This window comes from Muntiacus reevesi, chromosome 9 (assembly GCF_963930625.1).
Source record: "Muntiacus reevesi chromosome 9, mMunRee1.1, whole genome shotgun sequence".
NCBI lineage: Eukaryota > Metazoa > Chordata > Mammalia > Artiodactyla > Cervidae > Muntiacus > Muntiacus reevesi.
Genome location: NC_089257.1, coordinates 3,827,277 through 3,848,215, shown reverse-complemented (window position 1 = coordinate 3,848,215; position 20,939 = coordinate 3,827,277). Strand labels below are relative to the sequence as shown.

The 20,939-nt window shown below is 40.2% G+C and overlaps 1 protein-coding gene across 1 annotated transcript in view; it reads left to right on the top strand.

The window, feature by feature from the left end:
* The window catches only part of LOC136174282 (fatty acid desaturase 2-like protein FADS2B), a 43,214-nt gene extending 22,601 nt beyond the window's left edge, over positions 1-20,613 (top strand). Inside the window, exons 4-12 of the mRNA XM_065944325.1 lie at positions 2,436-2,537; positions 5,754-5,879; positions 10,034-10,094; positions 12,712-12,788; positions 12,949-13,046; positions 14,455-14,551; positions 16,427-16,506; positions 17,737-17,862; positions 20,150-20,613. Coding sequence (XP_065800397.1) covers positions 2,436-2,537; positions 5,754-5,879; positions 10,034-10,094; positions 12,712-12,788; positions 12,949-13,046; positions 14,455-14,551; positions 16,427-16,506; positions 17,737-17,862; positions 20,150-20,210 — 828 coding nt within the window. The 3' untranslated portion in view covers positions 20,211-20,613. The remainder of the gene's footprint in view (positions 1-2,435; positions 2,538-5,753; positions 5,880-10,033; positions 10,095-12,711; positions 12,789-12,948; positions 13,047-14,454; positions 14,552-16,426; positions 16,507-17,736; positions 17,863-20,149) is intronic.
* The last annotated feature ends 326 nt before the right edge of the window (positions 20,614-20,939 follow it).

Below are 20,939 nucleotides of genomic sequence, written 5' to 3'. Positions count from 1 at the left end.
TGGCACTTCCTGGCAAGTTACTCATCAGTGTCTGACACCAGCAAGTTATCAAAACCCACTGGGCCCCAGTTCTCTCATCTGTAACACGGGGTAATGATTTTTTTGTGAAAATATTCTGAGGAGAACTAAACAAGTTACTTTGTAGAGTACCTAGCACAGAGACTGTCATGTGGTAAATATCCTTGACAGTTGCTACTCTTTGCCCAATATCATCCACACGATGTCAGCAACTGAAGTTCCGTCCTGGGCCATGTAACCTTCACCTTTATCTTTCATTCATTAAAAAACCAACATTTTTAATGGTTGTTCGATGATTTTATTAAGACTATATGCACATACGTGAACTTATTTTGTTTTCTTTTTAATCGCTCAGTTGTTTCCAACTTTTTTAGACCCCATGAACTGTAACCTGCCAGGCTTCTCTGTTCATGGATTTATTCAGGCAAGAATACTGAAGTAGGATGCCATTCCCTTTACCAGGGAATCTTCCTGACCCAGGGATCAAATTTGAATCTCCCACATTACAGGCAGATTCTTTACCGTCTTAGCCACCATGAAGAAAGGAAGGCCCACATTCAGTTCAGTTCAGTTCAGTCACTCAGTCGTGTCTGACTCTTTGCGACCCCAAGAATCACAACATGCCAGGGCTCCCTGTCCATCACCAACTCCTGGAGTTTACTCAAACTCTTGCCCATCAAGTCGATGATGCAATCCAGCCATCTCATCCTCTGTCATCCCCTTCTCCTCCTGCTCCCAAACCCTCCCAGCACCAGGGTCTTTTCCAATGAGTCAACTCTTTGCATGAGGTGGCCAAAGTATTGGAGTTTCAGCTTCAGCAACAGTCCTTCCAATGAACACCCAGGACTGATCTCCTTTAGGATGGACTGGTTGGATCTCTTTGCAGTCCCAGGGACTCTCGAGGGTCTTCTCCAACACCATAGTTCAAAAGCATCAATTTTTCAGTGCTCAGCTTTCCTCACAGTCCAACTCTCACATCCATACATGACCACTGGAAAAACCATAGCCTTGACCAGATGGGCCTTTGCTGGCAAAGTAATGTCTCTGCTTTTTAATATGCTATCTAGGTTGGTCATCACTTTCCTTCCAAGGAGTGTCTTTTAATTTCATGGCTGCAATCACCATCTGCAGTGATTTTGGAGCCCAAAAAAATAAAGTCTGACACTGTTTCCACTGTCTCCCCATCTATTTCCCATGAAGTGATGGAACCAGATGCCATGATCTTAGTTTTCTGAATGTTGAGCTTTAAGCCAACTTTTTCACTCTCCTCTTTCACTTTCATCAAGAGGCCCTTTAGTTCTTCTTCACTTTCTGCCATAAGGGTGGTGTCATCTGCATATCTGAGGTTATTGATATTTCTCCTGGCATTAATTCATACCTATATGTATATATCTATGTGTGTGTGTGTGTATTCACTATTTATACATGCTGTTTCATAATAAAAGATTCTACTAAAAATGTTATATATATATATATATTTTTTTTAATTCCCTGAGACCCTAGCCAAAAGCTTCATTTCACCAATATTTATCAATACATCAGTCTATGAAGAGAATCTATTTATTATTACATGATAATTGGATCATGTATTCTGCCAGAAATGGCAATCAGCAACTGGAGTGTAGCAGGGCAATTGATAAATCCTTTGAATGAAGCACAGACTTCTGAAAATGGCCATCTATGCCCACAACACTGTATTGTGGACACAAAGGGAAACACACCTAACCCTGCACTTGGGCAACAGTCATCCAGCAGAGAAGATGGTCATTTAAATATCTAGACACAATACAAGGCAGAAGGGAAAGAAACAAGTATGTGCTGCTGGAGCAGAAAGAGGCATTTAATTCTAATTGAGGCAATTGGGGATGATTTCATGGAGAATTAACATCAATGTTAATTACAAAATTTTATATGCTAATTTTTTTCTTGAAAAGTCAACCTGCTTTATTCTTTGAGAAGCAACTTTTGGAGTCAAGAAAGGAAACAAATACTTGTTTGACTGCTTAGGATTATCAGGAATTTTACATGTATTTTGCCTGCAAGACAGTTGAATGAGCAAGGTATAATGTTATAATCCCTGCTTCTCAGACAAAGAACTGAGTTCAGAGCCACTGACTAGCTTGGCAAGAGTTGTATAACTTGTAAAGTGGTGAAGGACAGTTCAGAGCCCTAGTCAGCCTGACTCCAAAGGCATCCTCCTTCCAGTCCACACTGGATGATTCTGACAATAAAGAGAAGAACATTCTAGGCTTAGAGAGCCACTTGTGCAAATGTACAGGGACAGGAAAGCACTCAGCAAGTGTGACAGATACAGAGATCTCCACTTTTCTCATGGGGTCCTGAACCTACCAGCGGGCCCACTTACTGCTTTCTTCTTTCCTTGTCAACTTCTCTGACTGCAACCCTGTCTCTTCTAGGTTCAGGGTGCATTTCTGCAACATGACATGGGACACCTATCCATGTTTAAGAAGTCCAAGTGGAACCACCTGATGCAAAAATTTCTGATGTGTCATATCCAGGTACAGCATGTTCTAGGACTATGATGGGATTCTGAAAGTCACTTCACTAAGCAGTGGTTTCTACATACGCTTATCAGCAAAAATTTTTAGCACACACCCCAAAAGTAAATGTAAATATACAAACAATGTAGTGACTATATATATAAGTATATATATAGAGAGATATAGATATAGATATAGATATAACATAGCATTATAACATATATGCTAAAATTAGAATTTTAACTGTTTAGGAGGAAAGGTTTATTTTTATTAAGAAGTTCTGTTTTTTTCTTAGCCAATAAACTATTTGGCCCAATCCCTGGTACACCACTAAAGAACCACCTCTCAGGAGATATACCCTATAAAGTCATGAGTAGGGATATAAAGTTACGAGTAGGGGTTGGACATATGTTTCTTGGACCCAAATGTTTTAGTCCTGGGAGGACTATGTATAAATAAAAGAAAAGATGCAGAATAGAGAAAAGTTTAACAAAAGAGAGAAACCACAGAAAGCTAGATGGCTCTGTTTAAGAGTTCAGGGTTGCAAAACCCAGTCTGCCAGAAAAAGCAGGGGCAGTTGGTCTTATCCCCCTCACATATGCTCCAGGAGGACATATGCACATTGTCCTATGCACCCCTGAAATGCAGCACCTAGCAGAGTGCCTAACGCGCAGTAGGCCTTCCATTAACATTTGTGGAATGCATGAAGGAATGGATGGAGGAATGGAACGATGGATGGAAACCTGATAACAGTACAAGGATTGATGAAAGTCGGTTTCAGCCCTGGCTCTGATAACGCTCACTGTGCAACCCCGAACAAGTCAGATTCCATCTCTGGCTCTCAGAGTTCTCATCTCTAAAATTAGGACTTCAGCTGGATCTCAGTTTTTCTATGATGTTCTACGATTTGGTGAGAATCCAAATGACAGAATGATGTCTGTTCATTTCCAAGGGAAACCATTCAGTATCACAGTAATCAAAGTCTAGTTAGCTCTGCTAGCCTTTGCCCTGCTTCGTTTTGTAATCCAGTATCCTTGCCTTAATAACCCCATGAACAGTATGAAAGGCAAAAAGATATGACAGTGAAAGATGAACTCCCAGGTCAATAGGTATCCAATATGCTACTGGAGAAGAGTGGAGAAATAACTCCAGCAAGAATGAACAGATGGAACCAAAGTGAAAACAATGCCAAGCTATGGATGTGACTAGTGCTAGAAGTAAAGTCTAGCTGTTAAGAGCGATATTGCATAGGAACCTGGAATGTTAGGTCCATGAATCAAGGAGAATTGGAAGTGGTCAAACAGAAGATGGCAAGAGTGAACATTGACATTTTAGGAATCAGTGAACTAAAATGGACTGGAATGGGTGAATTTAATTCAGATGACCATTGTATCTACTACTATGGGCAAAAATCCCTTAGAAGAAATGAAGTAGCCATCATAGTCAAGAAAAGAGTCCAAAATGCAGTACTTGGATGCACTCTCAAAAATGAAAGAATGATCTCTCTTCATTTCCAAGGCAAACCATTCAATATCACAGTAATCGAAGTCTATGCCCCAAACACTAATGCCAAAGAAGCTGAAGTTGAATGGTTCTATGAAGACCTATAAGACCTTCTAGAACTAACACCCAAAAAAGATGCCCTTTTCATTATAGCGGGTTGGAATGCAAAAGTAAGAAATCAAGAGACACCTGGAGTAACTCGCAACTTTGGCCTTGGAGAACAGAATAAAGCAGGGCAAAGGCCAAAAGAATTTTGCCAAGAGAACACAATGATCACAGCAAACACCCTCTTCCAACATTATTACTCCTGAATATATTCCAAATATTTTCACTTTAACATGAAAGAAATATAAAAATTATTAATATATTTTACATTTCTTTTTTCATTCTGTGGCTTTGAATCTAGTATGCACTATATACTTACACGGCCTGCCTCAATTTGAGTGGTCAGATGCTCAGTGGCCACACATAGATAATGGCTACTCTATTGAGCACTGCAGATCTAAAAAACGTATTAATCAATTTTTGAGAGATGTCAAATATGCAATAAAAACTATGACTACTGCTTATTTTTCAATAAATGATTAACATAATAGGGGAAGAGAAGAGAAATTGAATATCTCAATATGCCAGCATTCTACTTAGAGCACATGTCTCCTCACACAACCCATACAGGTAAATGTCATTATATTATACTATATTTACTGAAGATGAAGTTGAACATCAAAGGGTAGATAATTTTCCCAAACCACACAGAAGCATTTATACATCCAGTGGATGCAACTAAGTTGATGTGCTTCCAAATCCTTTTCTCTGTTAAAACGTTCAGATATTCACTGAAAGATAGAAAATCCCAAACAACTTAATTAGAGGTGATGTGAGCTCAGCATCAACTAAAATACTTTTATTGTCACTTATATATAATGAGATCATTGAAGCTTGAACATGTGATGATCAGAGGCAAGCCCCCATAGGAGATGACTTCAGATCCATGACTCTTTAAAATATTCATTGAAGTAGGAACCCTGGGGCCATTTCCCTCCCAGAATTAATTAGTTTTAGAGCTGAAGATTCTTTATTTATAAAATAAGAAGTGTACTCTCTGCTCTACCTATTTCATATTTCTTTTTAAAAGGAGGACAATAAAAAGAAAGATGGAAAGACATTTCAACAGTTTTTATTCTTTTTCATTATCAAAAGTTGTTTTACGCTGGAATTTGTGTTCCTGGATAAGATAATTATTTGCTTTTAAAACCTCTAGCCAATGAATCATTCTGTGACCCAGGCATGAGGGATGGCATGTTCCAGGAATCCATATCTTAATTAAACTTTGGAGATGTAGGCAGAAAACTGATTGTTACTATTCATGCACTAGTCATGTCCAACTCATTCCGACCCCATGAATGCAGCACATCAGGCTTCCCTGTCCTTCACCAGTACATAAAGTTTGCTCAGACTCATGTCCATTGAGTCAGTGATGCCATCCAACTATCTCATGTTCTGCCATCCCCTTTCCCTCCCGCCTTCAATGTTTCCCAGCATCAGGGTCTTTTCCAGTGAGTTGGCTCTTCACATCAGGTGGCCAGTATTTTGGAGCTTCAGCTTCAGCTTCAGCATCAGTCTTTCCAATGAATATTCAGGGTTGATTTTCTTTAGTTTTGGAAAACTCTGACAATGAAAGATATTTCAGGAGAGAAATCTTGCAGCTAATGAATGTTCTCTTCTCCTCAGGGCCTATCTGCAAAATGGTGGAATAACCGGCACTTCAAACATCATGTCAAAACAAACATCTACCCCAAAGACCCAGATATTGATGTAGGCCCACTTTTTGTTATTGGAGATTTACAACCTGTCAAGGTATGTTTAGAAATCCTAAGCACTAGAGAAATGTTTCAGGAAGTGGTTCTTGGAAAGGTCTACACCTTTGTCTTGAGGACATCAGGCTGGAGATTTTGACTTCAAGCATGATTTCAGAGCATCTCTTCTTTTAAGTCCAGGATATAGATTTGAAATAAGTGAATCTAGTATTGAAAGAAAATAACAAAATGTGGAATGAATGACTAAATGATCTTAAAAGTCTTTCAAGCTAAATCACTCATAGAAGGCATGGCAGAACACTCAACAAGTGCTAAATCACAAAACGTCTACATATGTCAACTAATTCTAGCTATTGGAAGAAACTAAGCTGTTATTTTTATTTCTATGTTCATTTTGGTTCATTTACACATGAAACTCAGCTCAAATGCCTCATAAGACACTTAGGACCTCACCTCTAACTCAAACTTCTTAAGCAACAGAAAAAGGAAGACAAACTCCAGAATGTCTCAGCTGTTGACTTTCTTAAACCTCAGCTTAAAAACCAGCATGTAAGGATTATTACCAAGATTTTTTGAATCTGCTTTCAACATAGAAGGTATAAGGATAACCACAGAAAGGTATCTTTCCTTGAGAGGAAATGATGAATCCTGAGAATTAAGGGCTTAGGCAGAGGCTCTATCTCCTTCTGGAAGAATTTAGGAGCTTTCTGAAAAGAAAGGAGTGTAGCTTGGTCAGTTGCTGCATCAACTTTGTGGTAACCAGAATTGTGCAACTTTCTCAAAATAGGTTTTCCCAGTTTTGGAAGACAACCTTCTTCAAATTAGGAGAAAAAGTCTCCTGCCAAGATATAAACAAAAAAAGAAAGAAACCTTGACTGTAGTCTTCAGTCAGTTGTTCTTCACAACGACTCCACAAACAAGTCAGAACTCTTTAAAGTTTGTAAACTCCTGAAGTGAAGTCACTCAGTCGTATCTGACTCTGAGGCCCTGTGGACTGTAGCCCACCAGGCTCCTCCACCCATGGGATTTTCCAGGCAAGAATACTGGAGTAGGTTGTCATTTCCTTCTCCAGGGATCCAACCTGGGCCTCCCACATTTCAGGCAGACTCTTTACAGTCTGTGCCACCAGGGAATCCCTGTGAACTCCTCGGCTGACCACTAAACTTATGACATTTTGACTTCTCTCCTCATTCCCTCACAGCAATGGAGATTTGTCTCACTGGAGTTCATGAGGTAGCCTGACTCCCTCCAGAAGTGCCTTCTGTAGAACTGTATCTAGTTCACATGCTGCCTCTTCACAGAGGATGGAGACATCATCACTTCTCCAGCATTCTAGAGACATATCCCTCGAGCCTTAGGTTTCTGTATACTTTCACTTCAAAGCAACTGCACAACACATTACTTAAAATCATTTAATCTCTAAAATTCAGTTGTTTCACAACAAAACTAACAAGGATAAGACCTAAACATTTCTGTTCTTCCCATTTTACTGTCAGTTTGTACCACATTCTTCAAATATTCATTCCTTCAACAAGTATTAATTAGATCCTGTAGGGGCCAGGTCCTGTGTTCATACTCTGGAAAAGTTAGACTTCTCCTTTGGAACAATACTCAAAAATCAATCCTTCACCTATATTAGTCAACCCTCCAAAATTTCCCACCAACTCCCTCTTTCAAGTTTCAGTTCAGTTCAGTTCAGCTCAGTCGCTCAGTCACAGCTGACTCTTTGTGACCACATGAACCACAGCATGCCAGGCATCGCTGTCCATCACCAACTCCCAGAGTCCACCCAAATCCATGTCCATTGAGTCGGTGATGCCATCCAACCATCACATCCTCTGTCGTCCCCTTCTCCTTCCCTCAATCTTTCCCAGCAATAGGGTCTTTTCAAACAAGTCAGCTCTTCGCATGAGGTGGCCAAAGTATTGGAGTTTCAGCTTCAACATCAGTCCTTCCAATGAACACCCAGGACTGATTTCCTTTAGGATGGACTGGTTGGATCTCCTTGCAGTTCAAGGGACTCTCAAGAGTCTTCTCCAACACCAAAGTTCAAAAGCGTCAGTTCTTCAGTGTTCAGCTTTCTGTCTAATCCAACTCTCACATCCATACATGACCACTGGAAAAACCATAGCCTTGACTAGACAGACTTTTGTTGACAAATTGATGTCTCTGCTTTTTAATATGCTGCCTAGGTTGGTCATAACTTTCCTTACAAGGAGTAAGCATCTTTAAATTTCATAACTGCAATCACCATCTGCAGTGATTTTGGAGCTCCAAAAAATAAAGTCTGACACTGTTTCTACTGTTCCCCAATCTATTTGCCATGGAGGGATGGGACAGGATGCCATGATCTTAGTTTTCTGAATATTGAGCTTTCAGTCAACTTTTTCACTCTCCTCTTTCACTTTCATCAAGAGGCCCTTTAGTTCCTCTTCACTTACTGCCATTAGGGTGGTGTCATCTGCATATCTGAGGTTATTGATATTTCTCCTGGAAATCTTGATTCCAGTTTGTGCTTCCTCCAGCCCAGCGTTTCTCATGATGTACTCTGCATATAAGTTAAATAAGCAGTGTGACAATATATAGCCTTGGCGTACTCCTTTTCCTATTTGGAACCTTTTCCTATTTGTCCAGTTCTAACTGTTGCTTCCTGACCTGCATACAGATTTCTCAAGAGGCAGGTCAGGTGGTCTGGTATTCCCATCTCTTTCAGAATTTTCCACAGTTTATTGTGATCCACAGAGTCAAGGACTTTGGCACAGTCAATAAATCAGAAATAGATGATTTTCTGGAACTCTCTTGCTTTTTTATTGATCCAGCAGATATTGGCAATTTGATCTCTGGTTCCCCTGCCTTCTCTAAAACCAGCTTGAACATCTGGAAGTTCACATTTCACGTATTGCTGAAGCCTGGCTTGGAGAATTTGAGCATTACTTTACTAGTGTGTGACATGAGTGCAATTGTGTGGTAGTTTGAGCATTCTTTGGCATTTCCTTTCTTTGGGATTGGAATGAAAACTGACCTTTTCCAGTCCTGTGACCACTGCTGAGTTTTCCAAATTTGCTGGCATATTGAGTGCAGCACTTTCACAGCATCATCTTTTAGAATTTGAAATACCTCAACTGGAATTCCGTCACCTCGACTAGCTTTGTTTGTAGTTTCCTACCACTTAAATCCAGATGGGAGTAACGTAAATAACTATCATTATTTTAGCACCATGACATTTATTTTTATTCATGATAGTAAGAGAAAGAAAGGTCAAGTCTAATATCCAAATAACAGAAGAAATATGTAGAAGGGAAAGTATTAAAAGAAGAGGAAAGGCAAAAATCAAACATGGCTCATGGTGTTGTTGTTGTTGGGTTTTTTTTGTTTGTTTTTTTTTGTTTTTTTTTTTTTGGCTCACAGTGTTTTAACTGACTGAACATATGGTAAAATTATAGAGATTTGAAATATCAATCATTCATTAATTCCTTCAGCTAGACATTTATTAAGTGTCTCTTAGGTAATAGAGATAAACCATTACTTCTATGCCTCCTCTCAAGATATTTGCTGCCCTTGTGCATTTAGGTACAGACTAAGAAGACCCCTGGAAAATGACTCAAATTTCCAGTGGTAAGATTATATATTATCATGTCTTAAAAATGAGTAAATCACAGCATGAGATCCACGATGGAATTAAAGGAGGAAAGATGAAGTAGATACTAGAGGTTATGACTATGTGTTTTATAACATAACCGTTCAACAAATATCTGTTAAATGGATGAATGGATACAAGCAAACTGAGCTTCAAACAGAATTCTAAGCACATAGGTTGAAGAAGAACTTGAAAACTTATCAGAAATATTTCTCCTCCATTGCTGTTCCATTCCACACCAGGACAAAAATTTCAAAATGGCTCCCATGGATATACTAATAAATGATTACAATCCCTGAAGTCAAATGGAATAAACCATCCCTGCAAGAATTGCCCATATTTAAGTAAAGAAAAAAGGCACCACAATATTTCCTCCCCCTTCAGTTCTGCTTCTTCAGTGCCTTCAGTTTGACAGTAAATGAACTCTGACTAGATGGCTCTTTCTATAGAGATTCTACACACACACACACACACACACACACACACACACACAACCTTGAGTATAATAACAGACATCTATATTGTTCTTATTTTAGTTTTATTCTCTCTTCATTCAGTATGGGAAGAACAAAATCAAATACATCAACTACGAGAAGCAGCACCTGTACTTCTACATGGGTGAGTCACACAGGGAGCCACAATCCTTATCTTCCCATTTCCTTGAAGCAAACTGTTGTCAAACCAGAAGGCATGACTGAAATCCTCCCACAGAGAGACGATCTCATGTCCAGTTGTGCCTCAAAAAAGCAACATGTTTTATTTCAGACTTACCTGGGTGAAATCTGAAGAGGAAAATAGAAGAGCGATTAGGCATTCTTAATGGGCATCTCATCACTCTGGCTACTGTACAGGGAAGGAGATGTTCCAAGAAGGATGGGAGGCAGGATGCCAATGAAGGGGTCTGGTATCTGTGATTCTAGATAGATACAATACTTATCAATAAGGAAAGGATAGTGGTATATGTATAGGGAGAAAAAACAGGAAAAGAATGCTCAAGCACTGACTCTAGGTAGAGTCTCATGAATAAAAGTCCCCTGCAGAGCTTCTGTGTGGAAGAAAGTTGACTGTTCCCACAGCTTACATACAGCTGGAGAAGGTATTTTAGTGGACAGATACACACACACACACACACACACACACACACACATATAACTTAGATCTGTGCATGTTCTAGGCTTGAGAGAAAATAGGGTAGCTTAATAATGCTAATACCAATGAAAATATTAGAAGCAAAAATGTTCTACTTTTAACCAAGTCAAACTCATGATAGATCACAAAGAAAAGTTTAGGACCCCAAAATATGCTCATCTAAAACATGCTTACTCATTTGTAAAAGAAACCCAAATGAGGGAAGATTCCAAACATTTTCTGTAAATCAGTGGTGCTCACCTAAGAGCATAGTTGCCCCCAGTGGGACATTTGACACCGTATAGATACTTTTTTGATTATCACAACAAAGCGTAGGAACAGTACTGACATCCATGGGGCAGAAGCCAGGGATGTTATGAAATGTCTTACAGGACACAGAACAGCCCTGAACAATAAAGAATTATCTGACCATAAGATGTCAACAGTGTTAAGATTAAGAAACGGTTGCAGATGATCTGGTTCGCCCAAACAATGGCCACCAGTGGTCATCTGTCTCCTGCCTGACCGGGGTGGCCTGTGAGTCCATTTCTTAAGACAGGAGGCTCAACCACCACTGCAGCCTCTTCCAGTGCTAGAACTCTGAGGACTCCTCCTAATGCGGTTGTTCTCTTTCATGACCAAAAAGGGTGTGGAGGACATTGGTGCCCCTGTTTGAAAGGTAACTATTCCAGCCCAGACAGATGTGTATTCATATAAGAAAAAAGTGTTGGAGTCTCTTGTCTGAACTCCCCCTGTGTGTAGTAAAACAATACAGCCTTAGTTTATGAGGAATGGATGAATATTGTAGCTTCCTTGCAGAATGCCCAGCTTACAAACCACATCTTCCTCAGAAGATGTTTCATTTTGTCATTTTCTTTCCAATGTCTTCAACTTAGTATGACAGGTACATATGAGTCCTACTCAACCCGTCAAAGAGAGATGAAGTTTAACATTTCATAAAGGTAGTAAGACAGCTTTCATGCAGACACCTTTAGTAAGGAAAGGTACTTCAGTATAAGCTGAATTCAACTGTCAGAAATGAAAGGTGGGAGACTTTTAAAACACTGGGACATGCTAAAGGAAATTAGGGAAAGAGGATAAAGGGAGGGGAAGCTGGTCATGTGGTTAAGCCATGTGTGTCTTCTCACTGGTGCTTGTCAAAGTCAAACTCCTTACCCTCCCAAAGGCTGCAGAACAGAGCCCGATCCTCCAAGATTGTACTTCAAAGAAATGACTCCCATATCCTTGAGAAAGACATTTCTGGATCAGGGACAATTCATCCCAGGGGGACAGATTAAGAATTTTATAAGTTTTCTAACAAATGATTGAATAAAAAGAAGGTCAGAAGCCTACTGAACAAGTAGTAAGTTCTTTGGACAGTCTTGAACTTTCTCAAGAATTTTAAGGGGGCTGGAGTCATCCCAGGAGCATGGCCTTGAACTGTTCTTAGAAACTATTTATAGCATTTGTGCAAGTCTCTTAGTGTGTAGGGTGGACAAAATCATCTGTGCTGACAGTTCGCAGGCTTTGAAAGTTTACAGGTCAAGTGTGAAGCCTAGTCAGGAAGGGGGTCCAGAGCATCCGACTCAAGTTTGATCAAGGAGAGAGTTGTCAAAATCTGAAGGTTGTCCATATGACTCCTATGTGCTCCAAGCAACTTCACTGGTCCTGGGAGAGATACAGGTAAATAACTATTTGGCCAGACACAGTATGCCTGCTCTGTATCTGCCACCTTGACATATTGTGACAGGGTTCAACACAAAGGATCATGAAGGATTGAAGGACTCCAGGGACCTTGAGAAAACTTGAAAGCTCAGAGCAGAAGCCCTTCCAGGATGCCTTCATCAAGAATGACTCGGATCTTCAAAGCTTCCTTAGTCTCCTTAAGGGAGCTTGAACCAAAGTCCTGGTTGAGCCTCAGAGGCTCTAAAAGCCCAGCAGCATCCAGAATGTGGTTGTGGATCTTCACCTTCCACCCCTTCTCAGGGGCAATATTCCAGGGGTAGCATGCTAAGGAGATCAACTCCCACTAGCTTCCACAGAAATCATATCCGCTCATTTGTTGACCATCTTCTTGTTCTGTTTTTGTTTTTTGTTTTTTTTCCAGTTGCGGTCCCCCTTCTCATGCCAGTTTATTTCAACCTGAAATCCATTCTAGAGATGTACCACGGAAGGGACTGGAAGGTGAGTAACTCGATTCCTTCTCTAAAGCTAGATCAAGCTGGTAGAAAGGGAAAAATGTAAATGCTTGGTCCTTTCCAGATGTAGCTTCCTTGAGTACCAGGATATAAGATTTAGCCAGTTTTATTTCACTAGCTTAACTTTCAAGCACTTCTTTCCGCAGGACATCGCCTGGGTCAGCAGCTTTTACATTCGGTATTTCATCACATTTGGTCCTTTCTATGGAATCTTCGGAACCATGGTGCTCATATACTTAGTCAAGTAAGAAAACAATAATATTATCCTACTCTTATTATCCGGATGGTCCTCTTACCTTTTTCTGATATTTATGATTAGCAATGATTAGCAGATTATGACACCAGACCTCATTCTTGTAGCTGAGACATTTCCAAGAAAATGTAGGATAAAACAGATGAAATAGTTGAGTTTCTTGGAAACTGAATTTGCCCAATCTTGCCTTTTTTCCCACATGATTAATTCCCAATTGCAGTATAGTAATCCCTCAGCATCTGAAGAGGATTAGTCCCTGGACCTACCTAAGTTACCGAAACCCAAAGATGTTCAAGCTCTATAGTCATCTATCCATATATGTGGTTCCACAACTGAGAATTCAGGCAACCACTAATCTTGTAGTAGAGTATGTGTTTACTTAAAACTATCCACATTTAAGTGGGCCTGTGTGTTTCTCAAAGGACAACTGCATTCTGCCTGGTCACCGAGCCCTTCAAACTGTAATCCAGCTGGACATCATAATTCTTACCGAAGATAATAGGAGCCCAGTTTTTAAAAAGTTATTTTATGACTAGAGATTTTCCCCAAATCAGAATGACTTTAAACTTAATAACCCTCTTCAACTTCCCAGTATATTCCTTCATCATGTATTTGCATTACTATTCATAACAATAACAATAGCTACTATGCATCAGGCAATTTGCTAAAGGCTTTACATGCATTATCTTATTTGATGTAATCAAAAATGCACAGCCAGGCAATGTAGATAGTATCAATTTCATTTTTCTGGTAAGAGAACTAAAGTTCAGAGAAATGAAATCACTTACTCAAGAGCTAATAAGGGTCAGTGGCAGTGCCAAATCACAACTTGTACCCAGCTCTATCTGATGACAACAGCTGTTAATCACATTGCATATATCCTTAAGTTGTTGTTGCTTTAGTTGCTAAGTCATGTCTGACTCTTTTGCAACGCCATGGACTGTCACTTGCCAGGTTCCTCTGCTCTGGGTGTTTCACAGGCAAGAATACTGGAGTCGGTTGCCATTTCTTTGTCAAGGGGATCTTCCTGACCCAGGAATCAAACCCAGATCTCCTGCACTGGCAGATGGAATCTTGACCACTGAGCCACCAGGGAAGCCTGACCTTCAGTTATCTAGGGTCTTCTGAGCCTTGCACCAATGCCTACAGAAAATATTGGGGACGCTGCTCTGGTACAGTAGGCTGCAAGACAGGGAGTGTGACTGATACCTAGAGTGTAATCTTTATATATAAAAGGTCTGCAAAGATGAAAATCAAATAACCACCACTTTATTGGAACCTCTGAGTCACTGCCATTTGCTCTAATGCTCAGCCAGATCTGCCAGTGGTTTTGCAAGCCCAGTGACGGGAACTGAAACTCCCCAAGGAGTGATCATATCTTCCTTTTGTTCTCTTAAAGCTTTCTTGAGAGTCCCTGGGTTGCATATGTTACCCAGATGAGCCACATACCAATGAAAATGAGCAAAGAGGAGAACCAGGACTGGTTCAGCACTCAGGTAATAATGATGTTCTTGGGAAAGCATCCACCAAAGCATCCTGATTACCATCTGCTTACCTCATATAATATTTATTGGAGGCTTGCCAGGCACATCAACTGTTTTGCATGTAGTTACATTAGATGTAGCTACATGTAGCTACATGCTCAGAGTATTCCCACTTTACAAATGAGAAAATTGAGGTATGAAGAAGTTGCATAACTTGTGTAATATCATACAGCTGATAAGTGGTAGAAGCAGATTTTATTTATTTATATGGCCACGCTGTGTGGCATGCAAGTCTTAGTTCTCCAACCAGGGATCAAACTTGTGTTAAGCATACAGTCTTAACCAGTGGACTAGTGGAAGTTCCCTAGAAGCAGGTTTTAAACTTCAGCAGTTTGATTTCAGAAACTGTGCTCTTAACCAAGGCTTAATAACCTACAGTCAGAGGGCCAATCTAGTTCAGTCTGTGTTTTTGTAGTCTTATTGGAACACAGCCACACTCATATATTACATATTCTCTATGATAGCTTTCATTCTAAAACAGCAGACTGTGTAGCTGTGATGCAGAATTAAAACATTTACTGTGTGGCACTTTACAGGCAAGGTTTACTAAACCTGCCTCAACATGATACAGTCTTTCAACAAATCTCACACTCCTAGAATAACAGAAGGAAGAACCCTGGAATCCCCCTCATTTCATTGTATAGATAGCCCAGAGAATAGACTCTGCATTCTCTGCAAGCTTGCTGTTAACAATTAAGATTTGTGACCCATGCAGAATACCACTGCCTCTTAAGCCTGACACTGGCTGTGCCGTGATTACCTGAAGAATCTAGTCATCATACTGCTTCCTTCTCCATGCCCATTTCCAGATTCAGTGGACACTCCACACAGTAGTGGTTCTCAATCATTTTGGTCAAGAAACCACTCTTAAAAGTTACTGAGAACATCAAAGAGCTTTCATTTGTGGAGGATATATCCACTGATACTTACTGTATTTGAAATTGAAACAGAGTTTTAAAGTATCTATTAATTAATTTAAAGTCAATAAAGGTTAACATCAGAGTGATGACATCATCCTATGTTTAATAGCCTCTGGTAAAACCCATCTATAAGCATGCATGAATGAGAATGAAAAAGGCAAATACTGTCTCAGAAGTATTATGGGGATCATTTTGACCTTGAAGTTCCCCTGAAAGTGTCCTAGGGAACCCCAAGTACTCTAACGTACACTTCGAGGAACCCTGACATAGAGCAACTGCAAAAATAACATTCAAAATGGCAACAACCCTAACAGGAATTAAATCTTAGAAAGGCACTGAATAAAAGTCACATTCATAAGCATTTTAAGTAGTCTGGAGAATCCCATGAACTTCTTCTCAGTCTGTCTTTGTATAAAATAAAATACATTAGATTAAAAAGGAAGCTACTTGCATATATTAATAAATGTATTTCTAGGCACAAAGCCCTTGATTAAAGCCCCTGCATGCTTTATTCCCCATTTAGAAGTCCTTTAAATCTATTCTGTGGTAATAGCATTCAAACTCCTATAATTTCTACCAGAGTCCTACAATCCCACTTCCATCTGCCAAAGTCCTTACTCACGACACCTTAGTCTTCCGATTTTGAGGGCTGATAGTGACTTAGTCCTCTCAGATCCTATTCACTTCTTCATATCTATTGCCTTATCTATACTTCTTAGCAAAATGCCTTATTTCCTTTATAATTGTCAGGTCCCTGAGACCTGGGACTTATTTCTATCCCTCATGGTTTGTTACACAAAATGTGCACTCAATCAGCACTTGCTGAATGATGGATGAATAACAGAGTAACTAAATCTCTTGATTGACATGGTTTCATTTACATCTAACGTAAGTTTTTTCTTTGCAGGTCTTGGCCACCTGTAATGTCGAACAGTCCTTTTTCAATGACTGGTTCACTGGGCACTTGAACTTCCAAATTGAGCACCAGTGAGTAAGAGAAATAGTTCACGATAAAGGGCAAGGGCTACCACTAATAACTGCCCTCCATATATTCCAGAGCAGAGCAGTAGACTCACCATCTGAAGGGAAAAAAATGAACCAGGGCTCTCTAAAGGATTAACAACAGTGATAAAGAAAGGAAGAAAGAAATGAAGGAAGTGTCACAATTGCGAGTAAATGGAGTGAAATCTTGGAAAAGTATCAGTGACTCAGTTCCCAGATTCCTATGGGCTTAGGAATTGGTGATTTCTTTGCATTTGCTTTGTTGGCAAAACCTAAGAAATATCAGGACACTTGGCTAACCAACTTGTGTTCAAACTTAACTATGCTATAATTCAAATATTTACTTATCTGTGTCTTTAGAGCCAAGTTTACAAAATAAATGAAGTGGAGTTCCTGCTGCAATTTCTAAATGGTATCTGGAAGTACTTTACCTATTGGTCAGTTACAGAGAGGAAATGCGTAGTTCACACCTTGATGCAAGTTAAAACATTGAGAGGCAATTTCTCCAGAGTATCAGGGAAGAGGGTTTCCACATTCTCTTTGTCTAAGCCATGTGAGTCTATGATAGTCAAAGAAGGAACAAGACCTTTATTTGTTCAAGGAATTTTTTTCATTTTATTTCTCATATTAGGGCTTGAAAATTTCAGCAAAAAAAAAAAAAAAATTACTCCTCATAGTTTTATTAAAGGAGAGGTTTATATCCAAGATGGCCATCTGGTTGACTAATGAAAACTTTGGATTAAAAATCCATCTCTTCTCACTTCTATTCCTTTCCTAGGACTTTTAACTATTTACCATGACTTAATATACATTCATCTGTTCTTGCTAAGGAAGTTAGAAAGACAGAGACTAAGACAGAGATCAGTAGGGGCGGGGTGGGCAGTTCAGTATCTCCAGTTCTCTGGGTAGTTCTAAATGGTAGAAAGTTCTAAATGATATACTTTCATTTGATCAGGCCAAAAATAAACAGCTGAGGGAGCTAAAACATATTCTCTTAGTTCTTCCTAAACATGTGCCACTCAAAAGGCTTGTAGTGGGTTAAGGGATAAGATGAGTCTGCCAGCAAGTTTTTTAATATTCCAGAACAAAAGTATTGTGCAAGGTCAAGGTTGGGTCTGCGTGGCTGATATCATTTTATTTTGTAAAAGGGAATGCAAACTTTGGGTATCTCCTTAGGTCTGAGAAGTTTTATATCTCCTTTCTGTGTTTCCCTAGTCTGTTTCCCACAATGCCACGCCATAATTACCACAAGGTGGCACCTCTGGTGAAGTCACTGTGTGCCAAGCATGGACTGCCATATGTGAATAAGCCCATGTTGAAGGCATTTGGAGATATTGCCAGGTAATAACAGTCCCTCCAACCCACAGCTCTCATTTCCCTTCACTGCTGGTCCCCAGACTCTTCACTGCATTTATGAATCATTCAACCAATGGCTATTTATTAAGGAACATCTGTGTGCCCAGCATGGACATGAGGCTCTATAAAGAGCAACACTAACACAGAAATGATAACAGTAATTCCCACCATTTACCTGCTGCCTTCTGGGTACTTCTTAGTGAAAATGCCTTGATGCCCTACTAAATTTCAAGCTTCTTATAAATCAGGGTTCTGTATTATTTGCCTTTGTATCACCCACAGAGCCTTGACATGCTTTAGAACTTAACCGATGGGAGGGACTCTCAAATTATCTGGTCCAGGGTTGCAGACTAAGATGCTTGCAGGGTCTGGTGGTGAGGGGGTAACAGGCAGGAAGGCAGGGGTCTCCAAATGGAGGAAATAAGCTGCAAGTGCCAGACATTTTTATCTGTCTTAAGCGGCAGGAGGAAACAAACTAGATATTTTTTTTCCTTCTCTACAAATTTAAAAGGAGGTTTCTCTTAAAATGCTGTGTTGCCATGACACCTGGTTCCACCTGAAGCTAACTATTCTCAAACCTTGAGTTAACCAATACATTTTTCTTATGGAAATGTTTGTCTTAAACTCTGTTAATGTACCCCAGACTCTGTCTTCAAGTTGGTTCGTCAAATGGCTCAACCTACTTGACAAACCGGTATGTTATACTCAGATATTGTTCCCCTAATCTATGTAAGTGAAACTATTTGTATGGTAATCTGCCCTTCTACAAGATTCAAGTCAATCGTTTTATGGCCTGGGATGAATTATCTGGTGCCATTCTGAGTTTTAAGACATTCCTTTCTTTTCATTAGCAGACTGCTATAACATCCAGCTGAGGAGTAGCAGGGGGTAATCTTTCTGGCCCCTTCTGATGCCTGTGTCAGAAGCTTCCTCTATCTCCTTTATACTTTAATAAAACTTTATTACACAAAACCTCTGAGCGATCCAGTCTCGTCTCTGGGCCCGGATTGAATTCGTCTCCTCCGGAGGCCAAGAATCCCGGCGTCTTATCGTTCAGCAACAACCTTTCAGTGGGACAGGCAGGGGTGACTCTTTCTATAAGAACTGAGAATCCATACTCATCCTGAAGCATTCATAGTTCCCTAGAGAATCCTGTGCTCATCAAATTAACAGCCAAAACTTTGGTTGTATAATTTATCTTAAAATTAGGAAAAAGAAAAGCCAAAGTATCTTTTTAAAACAAATAAACAAGCCATCAAGGCTAGACCTGGTCAGATCTGATCCCTGAGCAGTGACCCATCTTCACTTTCTACCTCTGCCCTCCTCCTCTCCTGCCCTCCAGATATCTGACCTCCCTTCAGCTGCTACAGAACTCCCTGCCCCTTGCCATGACGCATCCTTGGTCACCTTTTCTCCTACCTAGAATTAATCTCCCGACTTGCCCCACCTACCTCCTGTCATCTTCTCAAGTTCCGTTCACTCTCCAAAGCTCACCTGAAACGTCTTTTCTCCATCGTGGTTCTCCCTTGCCCCCAAGACTAAACCTATCACATGCTCTGACAGCACCTGTTTCTTTTCATTTCTGATCCTTGTTACAATCATGATTTAATAGCATATTGGGTAATAAATTATGTGATATGTATCTCTCAATGTAGACCAGAGCTCCAGGCGGAAAGACTCTCACCACTCCTACTCACAGCTGTATCACCAGAGCCTAGAAAAGTCTTTAACTTTATAAAGTAGGAGAGGTAGGTGGATACAGGATAGGTTGGTATAGGTATATGGTTTATCTTGTAGAGGCTCAGTAGAGATTTTTCTTTTAATATGGAGAAACGTGATGTTTTGGACTACAGAAGAAAAATAATTGAAAGAAAAATTCAATCTCTTCCATATAGAAATGGTGATGGACTGTAGACTGCCAGGCTCCTCTCTCCAAGGGATTTCCTAGGCAAGAATATTGGAATGGGTTGACATTTCCTTCTCCAGGGGATCTTCCCAACCTAGGGATAGAAACTGCATCTCTTGCATCTCCTGAATTGGCAGGCGGATTCTTACCAATGAGCCACCTGGGAAGCCAGAAAAGGTGGACTCACATTCTAATACATAAGTCAGCGTATTTGACTCTCCCTACTGGCAAAATAGAAAGACATTTTTCAGATACAGCTGAAAATGACAATGTTGCCCTGAATTAAGTAAAAAAGCAAATGTTCCCTCAAGTAGCCCCTTTGACCTGAGTCTCACCTACTCACAGTTTTGTCTGCTCCTCTCGCAGGGCCCTGAAGAAGTCCGCAGCCCTCTGGATGGATGCTTACTACAGGCATCCAGAAATATGATGTGGATGTGCGTGAGTCTGTGTTAAAGAGGAAGCCTCAGGCCCCAAAGTGTCACTTGTGCTAAAGGTCATGATACCAAACCTCTATAACGCCTGACTTACTTGCAGTTTCAACCTTCCCCAAGGTGTAATTTTAATCAACTGCCTGTAATTTTCTGATCAACTATCTGTAATTTTTTTTGATCAGTTATCTAGGAGGTAATCGGTTATGTTTTGTCCCTTCTCCATCCTTGCCCCCAGCCCAGAGGAAGAAGAGGATAAAACCCTTGTCATCCTCTCCCCACCACCAAAAATGGTGTCTGCCCTAAATATACTTTGCTGAGAGCTTCCTTGCCCCCCCTTCTTCCAATAAAAGCCTTCCATTTGCCCAGCCTCTCAAAGCCCCATTTGATTAACTTTATTCATGTCACTGAATAAAGCCAATTTAATCATCAAATTTACTCAGTTGAATTTTTGTTTTCTAACAGCTTGTTCAATAATCTCCCCAGAGGAGGAGACCCAAGGCCTGCAACTTTCATGACTCCCCAGATCACTGAGCACTGGGTTAGAATTCAGATTATCCATGCTGCAGATCATTTCCACCCTCCGCTCTTTGGCCACAGGAATAAACATGGTTTGATTGGCCAGACTTCTGTCTCTGTAACCAAGCAGGACCCTATGGGGCGTCTTGGGAACAGCTTCCCGCAAAAGGCAATCATGGCACATCCTCTGCTTTAGCTCCTCTCTGAGG